The sequence below is a fragment of the Rhinopithecus bieti genome, unplaced genomic scaffold, assembly GCF_001698545.2.
Source record: "Rhinopithecus bieti isolate Rb0 unplaced genomic scaffold, ASM169854v2 scaffold_27781, whole genome shotgun sequence".
Lineage (NCBI taxonomy): Eukaryota > Metazoa > Chordata > Mammalia > Primates > Cercopithecidae > Rhinopithecus > Rhinopithecus bieti.
In genome coordinates, this window is record NW_016812388.1 from 319,713 (window position 1) to 337,485 (window position 17,773).

The 17,773-nt window shown below is 39.6% G+C and overlaps 1 protein-coding gene across 1 annotated transcript in view; it reads left to right on the plus strand.

Annotated features, from left to right (window-relative positions):
* The window catches only part of USP8 (ubiquitin specific peptidase 8), an 84,637-nt gene that overhangs the window by 47,689 nt on the left and 19,175 nt on the right, over positions 1-17,773 (plus strand). Inside the window, 6 exon segments of the mRNA XM_017896203.1 lie at positions 3,374-3,536; positions 8,537-8,681; positions 8,964-9,187; positions 13,145-13,359; positions 13,361-13,727; positions 16,472-16,558. Coding sequence (XP_017751692.1) covers positions 3,374-3,536; positions 8,537-8,681; positions 8,964-9,187; positions 13,145-13,359; positions 13,361-13,727; positions 16,472-16,558 — 1,201 coding nt within the window.

Consider the following 17,773-nt stretch of genomic DNA (forward strand, 5'->3'; position numbering starts at 1 on the left):
CCCCCCCCCCCCCCCCCCCCCCAACTTTTTTGAGACAGGGTCTCACTGTGTTGCTTAGGCTGGAGTGCAGTTGTACAATCTTGGCTCAGTGCAACCTCTGCCTCCCAGGTTCAATTGATGCTCATGTCTCATATCTCCTCCCAAGTGACTGGGATTACAGATGTACGCCACCACACCGGCTAATTTTTGTGTTTTCAGTAGAGACAGGGTTTCACTATGTTGGCCAGGCTGGTCTTGAACTCCTGGCCTCAAGTGATCCACCTGCATCGTCTTCCCAAAGTGCTAAGATTACAGGTGTGAGCCACGGTGCCCAGCCTGTTTCTTTTTTAAATTTTCTTTTAGGTTTGGTGGTACATGTGAAGGTTTGTTACATAGGTAAACGTGTCACAGGGGTTTGTTGTACATACATATTTTATCACTGAGGTATAAGCTTGGTACCCAATAGTTAAATCTTTTCTGCTCCTCTCCCTCCTCTTACAACTCCCCCCTCAAGTAGACCCTAGTGTCTGTTGTTTCCTTCTTTGTGTTCATAAGTTCTTACCATTTAGCTCCCATATTCTTAACTTTTAATACATTATAGTATATATACCGAAGTACTCCTGTCCTAAGCATCTAACCCAATGAATTTTCATTAACTGAGTGCACCCACTTAATTGGCATCCAGACCAAGAAACATAACATTATCATCCCTCCTGAACCCAGTACACCTCCTGTAAGTTACTACCCGTATCCCGCTGCCCAAGGAAACCACGAACTTCTAATGGAATATATTCTTTTTGTCTGCTTTTGTACTTTATATAAATGGAATTTACAATATGTAGTCTTTTATATCTGTCTTCTACACTCAACCTATGTTCGTGACAGTCATCTCTGTTATTGTGTGTAGTTGTAGTTTGTTCATTCTCATTGCCATATGGTGTTCTGTTGTGTGACTATAGCACAGTTTACTTAAATATTTTATTTATCTTCAGATGTACCTTTTACTTATTGGATATGATGCTGTTTTTTCATGTATTTAGGGCCATACAATTTCCTATTAAATTTATTTAAGTAAAAAAGTATTTTTTATTAAATTAATTAAATTTAATAAAGGACAAGTAGAGCAGAGTTAAAGCAAATTGTGAAGGTGGTACATAGAAGACAGAAGTTTGAGAAATGTTGGCGGATACTGTCGTTTCCAAAAGTGTTTTCTGTAGAATACTAATCCTGAAAACAGTATTTAGGTAAATATACCCCAGGGTTGGAAATAGTCTTTAAGAATATCACATTTTATTTTTTTTCCTTCTTTGTTGACCAAGCATCCTTCTGATCTGTGTGTATCAGGAGAGGATATTATTAGACAATAGTTTATATTTATTCTACTTTACTTCCTAGAAGATACAGTAACAATATTATATAGGAACTGGATTTTAAAATTAAAATGATCTTAATTATTTGGTTTTACTTGTGGATAAAAGTTGTACCAGTCCTGCCCAGCTTGCCAGTATCATCAGTTAAATATTGAAATGCCACTATATACTAAGTGCTTTGCTAAGAATAATATGGAGCTCCTTACCCAGAGGCATGAATCTGTATTATTCACTCATTCAATTATTAAACCAATTTTTTTGAGACGGAGATCTTGCTCTGTCGCCCAGGCTGGAGTGCAGTGGTGTGATCTTGGCTCACTGCAACCTCTACCTCCCAGGTTCAAGCTATTCTCCTGCCTCAGCCTCCCGAGTAGCTGGGACTCCCATCATGCACCACCACTTCTAGCTAATTTTTGTATTTTTAATTAGAGACAGGGTTTCGCCATGTTGGCGAGGCTGGTCTCGAACTCCTGACCTCAGGTGATCTGCCTGCGTTGGCCTCCCAAATGGCTGGGATTACAGGTGTGAGCCACCACGTCCAGCTGAAAAAAAACAGTATTCACTGAACACTTTCTATGGGCTGGGTTACTATGTTCTAAGTGCTGGGCTAAGCCATTGAACAGACAAAAAATTGTCTTAGGAGCTTTTAACAGAGAGGTGAGATAGGTAAGACACACAATAAAAGCTTGCAATGTTTAGCTTTTCTTATGTGGAGTGCCATGGAAATGGGAATGTTGTGTGTGCGTATGTGTGTGTGTGTGTTTAGAAAGGCCTCACAGAGAAGTTATTAGCAAATCTTGAAGAAATAAGGGAAATGAATAATGCAGCTATCTGGGGGAAGAGGATTCCAGACAGAAAAAGCAAGAGCAGAGGCCCTTAGGGAAGAGCATGCCTGGATGAACCAGGAATAACAAGGAAGCTAGTAGCTGGAGCGAGTAAAGGGGGCTAGTAGTTAGAGATGACGACGTTAAGGCTTGGGGGTGTATGTCTGTGGCAGGCCATTGTAAGGACTTTAGCTTTTTTTTTTTTTGATACGGAGTCTCGCTCTGTCGCCCAGGCTAAAGTGCAGTGGCACAATCTTGGCTCACTGCAACCTCCACCTCCTGGGTTCAAGCAATTCTCCTGCTTCAGCCTCCTCAGTAGCTGGGATTACAGGTGCCTGCCACCACGCCCGGATAATTTTTGTGTTTAGTAGAGATGGGGTTTTACAATGTTGGCCAGACTGGTCTTGAATTCCTGACCTCAGGTAATCCACCCACCTCGGCCTCCCGAAGTGCTGGGGATTACAGGTGTGAGCCACCACGCCCAGCCGGACTTCAGCTTTTATGTGAGCAAACGATGATGTGAACATTATGCTTTAAGGTAGAGTTGGTGTTATTCACAGTTGACATTTTTAAGAGGCAGCATAGCAGAGCACATGTACATGAGCCAGATTGCCTGAATTTTAATTCTGGCTCCACTTATCTTGAGCGAGTCACTTAACCTGTTTGTGCCTCACTTTCCCCAAAATAGCAATAATAATGTTTGTCTTACAGGATTGTTGTGAAGACTTAATGAGTTCAATGAGAATAAAGCGTTTAGAACAGTATCTGGCACATGGTAAATGCTATATGTGTTTGTTGAATGAACATCCTGGTATATGGTGGACTATTATATAGGTATAAGAGAACTGAAATATGAATAATATTACCTAGTTTATATTTGGCTGAAAGAGAAGCTCATAATTTTCTCTGTTTTCAGTTTTGCGCCCCCCACTTTTTTTTAAAGGGTCAGAATGAAAAGAATTCAGTCTTCTTTTAGTCTCTAATAGCTACTAAAACTATGTTCCAATATTATACAGTAGTAAAGGGGTTAAACATTTTAGGCTGTTTAATATCTTAATATATAATCTCACCTTAGAAAGGAATCTACTTAAAATTTCCTGTGGTGTGGTCAAGACTGTAGAACAAAACTGAGTGTCTTCTGTTAGTATATTAGGACCTCTTGTTGACTTTTGCCCCAATTTCAATGTTAATACGTTTCAGAGTCACTGCTAGTTGGATTGAAGCACACCTCCCAGATGATTCTAAAGACACATGGAAGAAGAGGGGGAATGTGGAGTATGTGGTACTTCTTGACTGGTTTAGTTCTGCCAAAGATTTACAGATTGGAACAATTCTCCGGAGTCTGAAAGATGCACTTTTCAAGGTTTGCAAGTTTCATTGTTAATTTATTGTAATTGCAGGGCACCTCTGGTTGTTAGAAAGGCATGTTAACTAGTTGTTTATCTTAAATACTGAAAAGATTGATCATGCTTTTTTTTTTTTTTTTTGGACACTGAGTCTCACTTTGTTGCCCAAGCGGTAGTACAGTGGTGTGATCTCAGCTCACTGCAATCCTCTGCCTCCCAGGTTCAGGTGATTCTCATGCCTCAGCCTCCTGAGTAGCTGGGACTACAGGTGTGAGCCACCACACCCGGCTAATTTTTTATTTTTAGAGAGGGGGTTTCACCATGTTGGCCAGGCTGGTCTCAAACTCCTGACCTCAGGTGATCCACCTGCCTTGGCCTCCCAGAGTGCCGGGATTACAGGCTTGAGCAGCCACTTTGATTGTAGAATTTTTTATAAATTCAGGTTTAAAAGATTTGTTTTGGCTGGGCGTGGTAAAATTAAAACTTAGGTGGGAAAAGATCTTATAAGATAACAAGGCAGGGCCAGGCGTGGTGGCACTTTGGGATCCCGGCACTTGGGGAACCTGAGGTGAGCGGATCACCTGAGGTCAGGAGTTCTAGACCAGCTTGACCAACATAGAGAAACCTCGTCTCTACTAAAAAAATTAGTCGGGCATGGTGGTGTGCGCCTGTAATCCCAGCTACTCAGGAGGCTGAGGTAGGAGAATCGCTTGAACCCGGGAGGTGGAGGTTGTGGTGAGCCAAGATCATAACATTGCACTCCAGCCTGGGCAACAAGAGCAAAACTCTGTCTCACACACACACACAAAAAAAAGATTACAAGGCAGAAGACAGGCAGAAATATTTACAACACACATGGCAGTGGTTTAAAATACCTAAAATCCAAAGAGCTTTTACAAGTAAGAAAAATACTTAAGATAAAATAGTAAAATAAGTTGTGCACACAGATAGCCATGAACAGAAAGTGAAATGCAAGTGGACTTAACCATAAAAATGAGCAACTTTACTAGTATCAGATAAATGCATATTAAAACGAGTGCCATTTTCATGGATCAAGTTAACAAAGGTTTAAAAAATAATACGGTTGTCCCTCAGTATCTGTGGGGGATTGGCGCTAGGACCCCCCACAAATACCAAAATCCATGAATATTCAAGTTTCTTACATAAAATGGTATAGTATTTGCATATAAACTACACATATTCTCTCACATACTTTAAATCCTCTGTAGATTCCTTATAACTAATAAAAAGTGCTCTGTAAATAGTTGTTACACCATATTTTTTGGCGAATAGTGACAAGAAAAAAGTCTGTATATGCTCAGTACAGACATACCTATCATAGGCCTAACTATATATTTTGAAAATTTATTTGTTTTAATTTTAATTTTAATTTTTAGAGACAAAGTTTTTCTCAGTCACCTAGACTCGAGTGCCATGGCACAATCATAGCTCACTGCAGACTTGAACTCCTGGCTCAAGTGATCCCACTGCCTCAGCCTCCTGAGTAGCTGGGACTACAGGTGCGCACCATGCCTGGGTAATTTTTTTAAAATTTCTAGTAGGGACAAGGTATTGCTATGTTGCCCAGGCTTGTCTCAAAGTCCTGGCTTCAAGCATGCCTCCCACCTTGACCACCCAAAGTGTTGGGATTACAGGCGTGCGCCACTGTGTTGGGCATCTAAGTATATTTTTTATTTTATTTTATTTTATTTATTTTTTGAGATGGTGTCTCACTCTGTCACCCAGGCTGGAGTGCAGTGGTGCAATCTTGGCTCACTACAACCTCCGCCTCCCAGGTTCAAGCAATTCTCCTGCCTCAGCCTTTCCAAATAGCTGGGATTACAGGTGCCCACCACCACACCTGGCTAATTTTTGTAGTTTTAGTGGAGACAGGGTTTCACCTTGTTGGCGAGGCTGGTCTCGAACTCCTTACCTCAAGTGATCTGCCCACATCGGCCTCCCAAAGTGCTGGGATTACAGGCGTGAGCCACCTTGCACGCACGGCCCATCTAAGTATATTTTAAGTCTGGTTGGTTGAATCTTACGAATACAAGGGGACTCACTGTACTCAGTTCAACTTGTTAAACTATTTTTTTCTGTAATTCTTATTTTTTGAATTATAAAATTTCTTTTTACCTATTGTTTTTTGAAGACATATCTTACTCTGTTGCCCAGGCCGAAGTGCAGTGGTGCCATCCCAGCTCACTGTAGCCTTGACATCCTGGGCTCAGGCAGTCCTCCAGCTCAGCCTCCTGAGTAGCTGAGGTGTGCATCACCATCCTAGCTAATTTTATTTTATTTTATTTTTGTAGAGATGATATTTCACTACGTTGCCCAGGCTGGTCTTGAAACTCCTGTACTCAAACAATCTTCTTGCCTCAGCCTCCCAAAGTGCTGGTATTACAGGTGTGAGCCACCACACCCAGTTAATTTGTTAAATTATTAACAATGATAGCACTGAATGCTGGTGAGCATGTGGGTGAGAAGAAAACTCGTTCTGCTGGTAGGAGGGTCAGTTGATTGCCCTTCAGAAAGGCAGTCTTAAAAGCCTTAGAACAATTCACGCTATGACATAGGGAACCCAGAAATATACCTAAGTATGGGACAATTATATGAAACTGCCAGTATTCAACTGGCATTGACCTACAAATGGCAGTTCGGCAATTTCATAAAGTTCAAACTAAGATATGTGAATGATTAGTGTATGATAAAGGTGACATAAATCATTGAGGAAAAGATGGATTGAAATGAATGGTTTGGGGACAACTGCCTAGCCAGTAAATAAAAGAGAATGGATCCCTACCTTATTTCTTAGACCAAGCTACATCTCAAATGAATAAAAGATATAAATGTAGATTGAAACAGCAAACTATTAGGAGAAAGCATTGGTATTTTTTATTACCTTGATATCAAACCAAGATGTCATAAAGGAAAATGAAGACTGTTTATGGCTGGTCGCAGTGGCTCACGCCTATAATCCCAGCACTTTGAGAGGCCGAGGCAGGTGGATCACTTGAGGTCAGGAGTTGGAGACCAGCCTGGCCAACATGACGAAACCCCATCTCTACTAAAAGTACAAAAATTTGCCGGGCGTGGTGGTGGGTGCCTGTGATCCCAGCTACTGAGGAGGCTGAGGCAGGAGAATTGCTTGAACCCAGTGGGCAGAGGTTGCAATGAGCCAAGATCGCGCCACTTCACTCCAGCCTGGGCAAAAGAACGAAACTCCATCTCAGAAAGAAAAGACATTTAATTGTGTTTAAAAAACAAACAAGGCCGGGCGCGGTGGCTCAAGCCTGTAATCCCAGCACTTTGGGAGGCCGAGACGGGCGGATCACGAGGTCAGGAGATCGAAACCATCCTGGCTAACACAGTGAAACCCCATCTCTACTAAAATACAAAAAACTAGCCGGGCGAGGTGGCGGCGCCTGTAGTCCCAGCTACTCGGGAGGCTGAGGCAGGAGAATGGCGTGAACCTGGGAGGCGGAGCTTGCAGTGAGCTGAGATCCCGCCATTGCCTCCCAGTCTGGGGAAAAAAGCGGGACCCCTTCAAAAAAAAAAAAAAAAAAAAAAAGCTCGTTAAAACAAGATACCATTTTATGTTCATCAGTTTTGTAAAAATTATAAAGATGTATAATGGGCATTCTCATATCCTGTTGGTTAAGTGTATAAATTGGTATAGCCTTTCTGAAGGGCAGCTGGGCATCATATTAAACCAGCAATTCTACTCCTAGGTAATTATCCTTAAGAAATTTATAAATATAAATATATATAATTTTTTTTTCCCCCTCAAGACGAAGTCTCACTCTTATCCCCTAGGCTGGAGTACAATGGCGCGATCTCAGCTCACTGCAACCTCCACATCTTGGGTTCAAGCAATTCTCTTGCCTCAGCCTCCCAAGTAGCAGGGATTATAGGTGCCTGCCACCACGCCCAGCTAATTTTTGTATTTTTAGTAGAGACGGGTTTTCACCATGTTGGTCAGGCTGGTCTCAAACTCCTGACCTCAGGTGATCCTCCCGCCTCGGCCTTCCAAAGTGCTGGGATTACAGGCGTGAGCCACCATGCCCAGCCAATGCATTTATATATATTTTTAAGTGACCATTTCTAAGATTAGCAATCTGTTGAAAACCTTAAAATGTTCATGTACCTTAGCTTAAGCAACTCCCTTTCTGGGAATTTTCCTTAAGGAGGTGACTAGGTATGTGCATGTATCAGGATCTTTTGTGTTTATTTCAGCATGCTTATAATTAAATGGGGAAAAAAACCCAAATGATTGACTGAATTTTAAGGTGTGTGTGTAAAGTAGAATAGGCCATGCGCAGTGGCTCACACCTATAAATTCCAGCACTTTGGGAGGCTGAGCCAGGTTGATCACTTAAGCCCAGGAGTTTGAGACCAACCTGGGCAATGTGGCGAAACCCCAGCTCATGAAAAGTACAAAAATAAGCTGGGCGTGGTGGTGCGTGCCTGTAGTCCCAGCTACTGGGAAGGCTGAGGTGGGAGGATCAATTGAGCCCAGGAGGTCAAGGCTGCAGTGAGCCATGATTATGCCATTGCATTCCAACTTGGGTGATAGAGCAAGACCTTGTCTCAATCAACCAGTCAATCAGTAGTCAAATATTACCTGGTCATTGCAAATGATGATATAGCTCTGTATTGATGAAAGATGTTCATAGAAAAGCAACATCATAAAGGTTTTATTAAAAATTCTCTGTAAGAGTAAACTCCAGAATGTAAAGTGGTATTGGGGTGGTGATGTTATGGGTCATTTTCGTTTTATATTTAGTAATTTATTTTCTAATTTTTCTTCTAAGATCATTGATTATTTGTATGGTTTTAAAACCTCACCTATATAACCGTTTTATTTAATGTTGAATTTTGAATTCAGTTCTCATTTTGTCATTATTTAGAAGATAAATCTTGTCATTAAGGGAATAACTTCAAAATTTAGATTTGTTGTGTTTTTAGCTGTTGAAAGATTGCTGCCATATTAAAAATATGATTTCCTTATTTATAGTGGGAAAGTAAAACTATCCTGCGCAATGAGCCTTTGGTTTTAGAGGGAGGCTATGAAAACTGGCTCCTTTGTTATCCCCAGTATACAACAAATGCTAAGGTCACTCCACCCCCACGACGCCAGAATGAAGAGGTGTCTATCTCATGTATGTATGTGAAAATTTTTGTTTAAAATTGCTTTGGTAAAATATACTTTAAAATTGTTTTCACGGTAACATTCTTGGTTGTGTGTGCATTTGTCCTATTAGAGAGCAGTTTGTTTTCAGGCATAAAAATATAAGCCTGGAAGTTCACATTTTCTTTAAGACTGTTGTAATTGTTTTTTCACTTAGTTTACATTTAATTATTACATTAACATGCATGAGAAATGTAAGTACTGTGTATGGGATTTGCTATTCTAAAAAACATTTTTATTTTTGGAATTTTAGTGGATTTTACTTATCCCTCATTGGAAGAATCAGTTCCTTCTAAACCTGCTGCCCAGATACCACCTCCATCTATAGAAGTAGATGAAAATATAGAATTGATAAGTGATCAAAATGAGAGAATGGGACCACTGAATATATCAACTCCAGCTGAACCAGTTGCTGCTTCTAAATCTGATGTTTCACCCATAATTCAGCCAGTGCCTAGTATAAAGAATATTCCACAGGTATGTTCTTGATTTTAACTTTATTCTCGCTTTTGTTTTAATATTAAATATGTAGTATAGCTGGGCACAGTGCCTCACGCCTGTAATCCCAGCACTTCGGGAGGCTAAGAGGGGCGGGGGCGGATCACCTGAGGTCAGGAGTTTTGAGACCAACCTGGCCGACATGGTGAAACCCCCTCTCTACTAATAATACAAAAATTAGCTGGGCATGGTGGTGGGTGCCTGTAATCCCAGCCGTTTGGGAGGCTGAGGCATGAGAATTGTTTGAACCCAGGAAGCGGAGGTTGCAGTGAGTCAAGATTGCACCACTGCACCCCAGCCTGGGTGACAGCAAGACTCTGTCTCAAAAAAAAAAAAAATATATATATATATATATACAGTATAGAAATGAAGTTTAATACATAACCTTTAACATCTTAGAAAAAAGTATCAATGAGAAGAATCTGTATGTTTTGATAAATTTTTTGTTTAAAAATTTTTCATCATAATTCAGTGTTATTGCCATGCCTGTATTAGAGTAGATAATTCAAGGGATTTCCAAGCCAGTTGGCAATCCATTTGCTACAAACAATGCCAGTAAAAGATTGCATTACCACAGTGAATTAGAATAGCCCTTTTGGGACTTTTTGTATTATAATTTGACCCATAGTGTTTTCATAAATAGCTTGGCTTACATATGATAGGTATGTGATGTCAGTATTTTGGTTTTAAAACAATAGTTTATTTCCATTTCCTTAGAATTTGACATGCAAATAAACAGGCATGCTTAACAATAATCATTTAAAAGTTTTTAAATAACCAAGACATTACAAATAAAAAAATTTTAGTCTTTATTTCCTTCATTTGGCTTTATTTAAAGAAAGGTTAACTAATGTTCCCCTCCATGCATTTCCCAATAACATTTTAGCATTCATTTTGATTTTTTCCCCAGATATATTTAAAACAGTATTTCACATTTAAAGTGGATGACATTTGATTTGTGGAGCAGGTATTGAATAGAAAATCTGGTAATTTTTTGTTATAAACTGAAGTGGTTCATTTCTTCATTTTTTTAAGGCATTTTAGTATTGCAGAATAAATTGCAGACTAAATAGATGTGATTAAACAACTTTTCTTAAAGGGTAAATTTAGGAAAGTCTGAAAATAACTTATGTTATTGCATTTCCTTTCAACTTAATCTGTTTAAACCCTAATCCTTTTGTGTCGCAACATAACTTTATAAGATACGTACAGTTTTTTAGACACATTTTGAAGATCTGTGTAAAAAACAGCATGAGTGCCATGGGTCACGTCTGTAATCCCAACACTTTGGGAGGCAGAGGCGAGTGGGTCACCTGAGGTCAGGAGTTCCAGACCAGCCTGGTCAACATGGTGAAACCCCATCTCTTCTAAAAATACAAAAATTAGCCAGGCGTGGTGGTGCGTGCCTGCAGTCCCAGCTACTCAGGAGGCTGAGGCACGACAATCACATGAACCCAGGAAGCAGAGGTTGTAGTGAGCCGATATCGGGCCACTGCACTCCAGCCTGGGTGAGAGTGAGACTTTGTCTCAAAAAAAAATCAGACAGCATGAAAGTTTGTAAATACAAGAGATGGATTCTTCTGATGTTTAGAAGGAGAAATCTGTATAAAATCAGCCACAACATAAGGCAAAATATCATAATTGCTCTACAAGTCGCTGGAGCACAGAGTAAGGAGAATATTCTAGCTGAGAAGATCAAGGACGTCTTCATGGAGGAGACAGTATTTTATCTGGGCTTTAAGAGTAGAATTTGAGGATGGACGAAACAACTGGAAAATTGTATGACCAAAGGGATAGGGCATGCTCTGTGGCCATTGAACAGTTTTGGCATATGTGGGCGCTAGTCTCTGTTGGAGAGAGGAAATTATGATAGTAGATAACATTAGAAGGATGGACAAGAGTCATCAAGAGAGACTTGGATCAAATTTGAATTTTGTCCTGTAGGCACAAAGAACCACTAAAGAATTTTAAACTTGAGAGTAACATGATCATAACTATACTTGTAAGATTAGGGAAAAATAGATCAAGCCACCAAAATGTAAATGGAAACAACATTTATTTTTCTTTCTGTTCCACCTCTTATTGTTAACCTCATCCCCATAGTGGTTCTTCCTACTTTATTCTCAAATACATGAAGAAAAAAAGACAAAGGATTTTTTTTAAGAGGCAGAAGGAGAACAGGAAAAAAATTATTTTTTCTACACTAACTTCTTTGTTTTTCTTTTTTTTTAAAACAGGGTCTCATTCTCTCACCCAGGCTGGAGTGCAGTGGCACGATCACAGCTCACTGCAGCCTTGACTTCCTGGGTTCAAGCAATCCTCCCACCTCAGCCTCCTGAGTAGCTGGGATTATAGGCACTTGCCACCACGCCCGGCTAATTTTTGTATTTGTTGTAGAGATGGGGTTTTGCCATGTTGGCCAGGATGGTCTTGAACTCCTGACCTCAAGTGATCTACCCAGCTCGGGCTCCCAAAGTGCTGGTATTACAGGCGTGAGTCACTGTGCCCGGCAACTTCTTTGTTTTCTAGTAGAAAAACATAAATTCGTTTTATAAGAACACTATGTAGATTGTTATTGCCAGATGTTCTTAAAAGTTTTTATTTTTGTTTCATTACACAGTATTCTCAAGAAATGATGTTAGGGTCACTTCTCTAGTTTAATATGCTGTTAAATTGAGTTAATAAATGTTTAATTCATTAAATCAGGAACTTAGGTAATTTATTATGCAACTTGAAGGAAACCAATTAGTATTTTACCTCCTGTAAAAGTTGTTAGGGAAGATTGCATTTGTTCCCTCAGTAACATAGTTATTAACTGTGCCAGGCACAGTCTCTATCCTTTTAGAGCTTATATTCTAGGAGGGAAGAAGAGCTTATATTCTAGGAGGGAAGAAAATTTTAAACAAGTAATTATAGTTATTTGATCAGAATGCCAATAGAGGGAGAAGAATAAGGTATTATAAGAGCATGTATCAGGGGACTTGGCTAGTTCTAGAAACAAGGGAAGTCTTTTCAGAGGGAGAGATGTGTAAGCCAAGACCTAATGTGGGCATTATCTAGATGAACAGCTGATAGACCTAAATTGGGAAGGAGCATGGCATCTTTGAATGATTTTTTTTTTTAAGGCAAGTATAACCAGTATACACAGCCATATGACTGGAGAGGTAGGCAGATGTAAGATCACACAGGGCCTTACAGGCTATGGTAAAGATTTTAGGTGTACTGAGGGCATAGTGGTTAGCAAATCAAATTTGTTTTAAAGTGAGTACTCTGGCTATAATGTGGAGAAACAGATTGGGGAGCGGGGGCAAGAGAAGAGATGGGCAACTAGTTGAAAACTATGCTGTAGTTCTGGTGAGAGAGGAGGTTGGCATGGTCTTGGCCTGTAGTAGAAGAGATGGAGGGACAGGAGGAAAATTAGCATGTAGAAGGATATGGGAAGAACATATCATGGGACTCACGTTTTTGATTTGTGCAACTATTGGGAGAGTGGTTACATCCATGAGATTAGGACCATGTTTGCGGGGGTGGGGGAAATCGTGAATCCATTTTGGCTATATGAGGTTTGAAATATATGCAGTGACACTCAAATGGAAATATTGGGTAGGCATTTGGATACCTGAAAGTGGAACTTAAGTCTAGGTATGCCCAGGTCTAGGTTTTATGTTTTAAATAAAGACATTTTAACTCTTGTATACAAAACACTCAGGAAGAAATGAAAGTTGAATCAAGAGGATGTAAGTTCCAGTGATGTTTGGATATCTCCCATTCAAGTTCTGTTTTATGAGAAATCTTGACACTGAGTAATTAACAAGTAGATGTCCTGATAGATGTTGTCTCCACAAAGTGACACTTCTTTTTATCACAACTTGATCTCAAGAACTGAGGTTATTTCCTGATTTTGACAAAATGTTTTGCTCCGTTTTGTTGCTCTAGATTGATCGTACTAAAAAACCAGCAGTCAAATTGCCTGAAGAGCATAGAACAAAATCTGAAAGTACAAACCATGAGCAACAATCTCCTCAGAATGGAAAAGTTATTCCTGATCGTTCCACCAAGCCAGTAGTTTTTTCTCCAACTCTCATGTTAACAGATGAAGAAAAGGCTCGTATTCATGCAGAAACTGCTCTTCTAATGGAGAAAACAAACAAGAAAAGAACTTCGGGAAAGGCAGCAAGAGGAACAGAAAGAGAAACTGAGGAGGGAAGAACAAGAACAAAAAGCCAAAAAGAAACAAGAAGCTGAAGAAAATGAAATTACAGAGAAGCAACAAAAAGCAAAAGAAGAAATGGAGAAGAAAGAAAATGAACAGGCCAAGAAAGAAGATAAAGAAACCTCAGCAAAGAGGGGCAAAGAAATAACAGGAGTAAAAAGACAAAGTAAAAGTGAACATGAAACTTCTGATGCCAAGAAATCTGTAGAAGATAGGGGGAAAAGGTGTCCAACCCCAGAAGTACAGAAAAAGTCAACAGGAGATGTGCCCCATACATCTGCGACAGGGGATTCCGGTTCAGGCAAGGTAAGCAGAAACAGTACAGATTGCCAACAAAGTGAAAAGGGCAGGCATTTCAAGTAGTCTTTTCAGGGGTGATAGAAAGTACTGATCTATCCACATTTGCTCACCTATTCTCTTTTGAGGCCAATGCCGTACATTTATGAAATGATTGGTTAGGAATGAAATTGCTTTTTGTATATTACGTCTATAAAATGCAATATATTTCTTTTTTTTTTTTTGAGACGGAGTCTCGCTCTGTCACCCAGGCTGGAGTGCAGTGGCACCATCTCGGCTCACTGCAAGCTCCGCCTCCCGGGTTCACGCCATTCTCCTGCCTCAGCCTACCGAGTAGCTGGGACTACAGGCGCATGGCACCACGCCTGGCTAATTTTTTGTATTTTTAGTAGAGACGGGGTTTCACCATGTTAGCCAGGATGGTCTCCATCTCCTGACCTCGTGATCCACCGCCTCGGCCTCCCAAAGTGCTGGGATTAGAGGCTTGAGCCACCATGCCTGGCGATATTTCAAATAATTGAGATAAATAGTTACCTTCTTCATTTTTATGTTTGATGTATGATCATGGAAAGACTAGAGTGAAATATAATCTCTTCAGTATGGGGGAACTAGATGCCAATATTTGTATGATAAAATTTATATCTGTTTAGAATATATCCAAAATCAGTGACATCTAAATGGCCCAACATTTATCTTTGCATATAATGATTTTTTGGTCACATCAGTGTCATTTTTTTTCTTGCTTTATCTATTCAAATAATATTGGCAAATAACCCAATTAATTTTGCCCTTGGCTACACACCCAAAATTGATAGCCGTAATTTTAGGGGACATTTTTTGTTATTCTTTCTCAGTCTCTAATAATGCCATGCTTTTCTTTTTTTCTTCATTATGTCATTAACTGCCTTTTCCTTTTGAACACCAAGTATGTATTTATAATACCAAGAACAGTTATAGTCCTTTTTACATATATGTAAATGGAAAAAACTTTTTTAGCAGTGCGAAAATGACTTCTAATGGAAGGCAGGATACCATCTTTACAGAATGTTAACTTCTATACTTCTCAAACAGCAGGCATGTTACCAAAATTAATTCATAGTCAAGCCGCTCTTATCCAGGGAACACTTATCTGGTAACCTCTGCTATTAAAAAAGATAGCTTCCATGCAAAAACCTTCTAAACACACCAAATTAGTGATATGAAGCCCATGTACTAAAACACTCTAACTTTATTCACAGGAGGAGCAAAACATGTGAGCTCCAAGATACAATTTAAGTATTATTCATTGAGTAGCTACTATATGCCAAGTATTTTCACTGCATTATCTTATTTACTCCTAATGATAATCCCATAAGGTATTTAATTTACAAGTGAAACTGGAGTTTAGAGGTTAAGTATTTGCTTAAGATCATCACATAGACAGTGAGATTCCAAAGCCTTTCCATCTTGCTGTGCTAGAGGCATGCAGTCTTTAGAACTTAAATCATTCGTATTTGTGGAGTCATTTAGTATATAGGTGCCAAATATTCCTACACATCTAAGATTGCATTCCTTGTGTGCTCCTTTTAAAAGTAGGAGAAATATGTAATTTATTCTAGAATAAATTTTGTTAAAATTATCACTAATTTTAAAGTCTTTAGTAGAGTTATTTTAAAATAAGATATAAAACTAAAATGAGTTTTTAAAAAGAATCTATGGGCCGGGCGTGTTGGCCCACACCTATAGTCCCAGCACTTTGGGAGGCCTAGACCAGTGGATCACAAGGTCAGGAGATTAAGATGATCCTGGCTAACACTGTAAAACCCTGTCTCTACTAAAAATACAAAAAATTAGCCAGGTGTGGTGGCATGCGCTGTAGTCCCAGCTACTCGGGAGGCTGAGGCAGGAGAATCGCTTGAACCCATGAGGCAAAGGTTGCAGTGAGCCGAGATCGTGCCACTGCGCTCCAGCCTGGGTGACAGCGAGACTCGGCCTCAAAAAAAAAAAAAAAATCTATGGTGTTATAAGAAGATATGAATATAGATTTTTGCATTTTTGACTATTGGTCTGTATCTTAATTTCTCCATTCTCTTGAATACTTTAAATTTTTTGAAGCACAACTCCTTTCAAGGTAACCAAAATCATAATAGTAAGTAAAAGATAATGTTCAACTGGGTGCGGTGGCTCACGCCCGTAATCCCAGCACTTTGGCAGGCCGAGGCAGGTGGATCACGAGGTCAGGAGATCGAGACCATCCTGGCTAACACGGTGAAACCCCGTCTCTACTAAAAATACAAAAAATTAGCCGGTTCTGGTGGCGGGCGCCTGTAGTCCCAGCTAGTCGGAAGGCTGAGGCAGGAGACTGGCATGAACGCGGGAGGCAGAGCTTGCAGTGAGCCAAGATCGCGCCACTGCACTCCAGCCTGGGCGACAGAGCGAGAATCCGTCTCAAAAAAAAAAAAAAGATAATGTTCAAATTAGGTCATGGTGAATATACATTAATGATCAGCATTTTATACTTGGCCATGTAGTGTGAACCAGTGCTTCACAATCCACTTTGATTTTCATCTTTTTTTTTTCACTGATTCATCAGAGTTCTTTAGTTTTTTAAGTATTTTGACTGTGACAGTAAAATATAATAAAATTTTCAGAGGCCTTTTTTTTTCTCCTTTTACATTTTCAGTCTCATAGATTCGGTTGTGTTAGCTAGTAGCTTTATGTTGGAAGGAGAGTTAAAATTTTCTTTCACTTCTGTAATTTTAATAATTTTACAGCCATTTAAGATTAAAGGACAACCAGAAAGTGGAATTCTAAGGACAGGAACTTTTAGAGAGGATACAGACGATACCGAAAGAAATAAAGTAAGTAGTTCATTGCAGGAAAAAACTGGAAAAAAAACAAACGTGGATTATAACTATGTGATTATCTTACCACACTGTCATCTTTTATCATGAGATCTACAGTGTAAGGGGATCGTTGCCATCTTTGGTAGCTGGTGTTTTGCTTGTTTTTACACAATCACTCCATTTATATGCTAAAGGAAATAGAGTTTGTCTTCCTGTTTAAAGTTTGACAGCATATTCTATTTATTTTATGAAAGTAAAAAATATTTAGCCCTTACCATATGATCCAGCAATTCTACTTCAGGGTATATACCCAAAAGAATTGCAAACAAGAAGTATTTGTACACCCATGTTCTTAGAGTATTATTCATAATAGCCGAAAAATGGAAGCAACCCAGATGTCCATCAGCAGGTGAATGCATAAACAAATGGGATATGTACATGTAACGGAATATTATTCAGCCTTAAAAAGGAAGGAAATTCTGACACGTTACAGCATGGATGAATCTTGAAGTCATTTGCTAAGTGAAATAAGCCAGTTGCAGGATAAATACTGAGTGATTCCATTTCTGTGAGGTTTGTAAAGTAGGCAAATTTATAGAGACCGAAAGTAGAATGGTCGTTGTCAGAGCCGGAGAAAGAGGAAATGGGGAGTTATTGTTCAGTAGGTACAGAGTTTCAGTTTTACAAGATGAAAAGAGTTCTGGAGATTGTTGGCACAGCAATATACTTAATGTCACTAACCAGTGCACCTTAAAATGGTTAAGATGGTAAATGTTATGTGTATTTCATCACATTTTTTAAAACACATAGGCTTTGTATAAGACATCTTTGCCGGGCATGGTGGCTCACACTTGTAATCCTAGCACTATGGGAGGCTGAGGCGGGCAGATCACGAGGTCAGGAGATTGAGACCATCTTGGCTAACAGGGTGAAACCCCATCTCTACTAAAAATACAAAAAAAAAAAAAGTAACCAGTTTTGGTGGCAGTCGTCTGTAGTCCCAGCTACTTGGGAGGCTGAGGCAGGAGAATGGTTGAACCAGGGAGGTGGAGCTTGCAGTGAGCCAAGATCGTGCCACTGCGCTCCAGCCTGGGCAACAGAGCGAGACTCCATCTAAAGAAAAAAAAAGAAGACATCTTTGACTTTGTTTTTCCTTCAGATCTTGAGATACAATTTGCATACCATAAAATTCACCTATTTTATTTTATTTATTTATGTATTTATGAAACG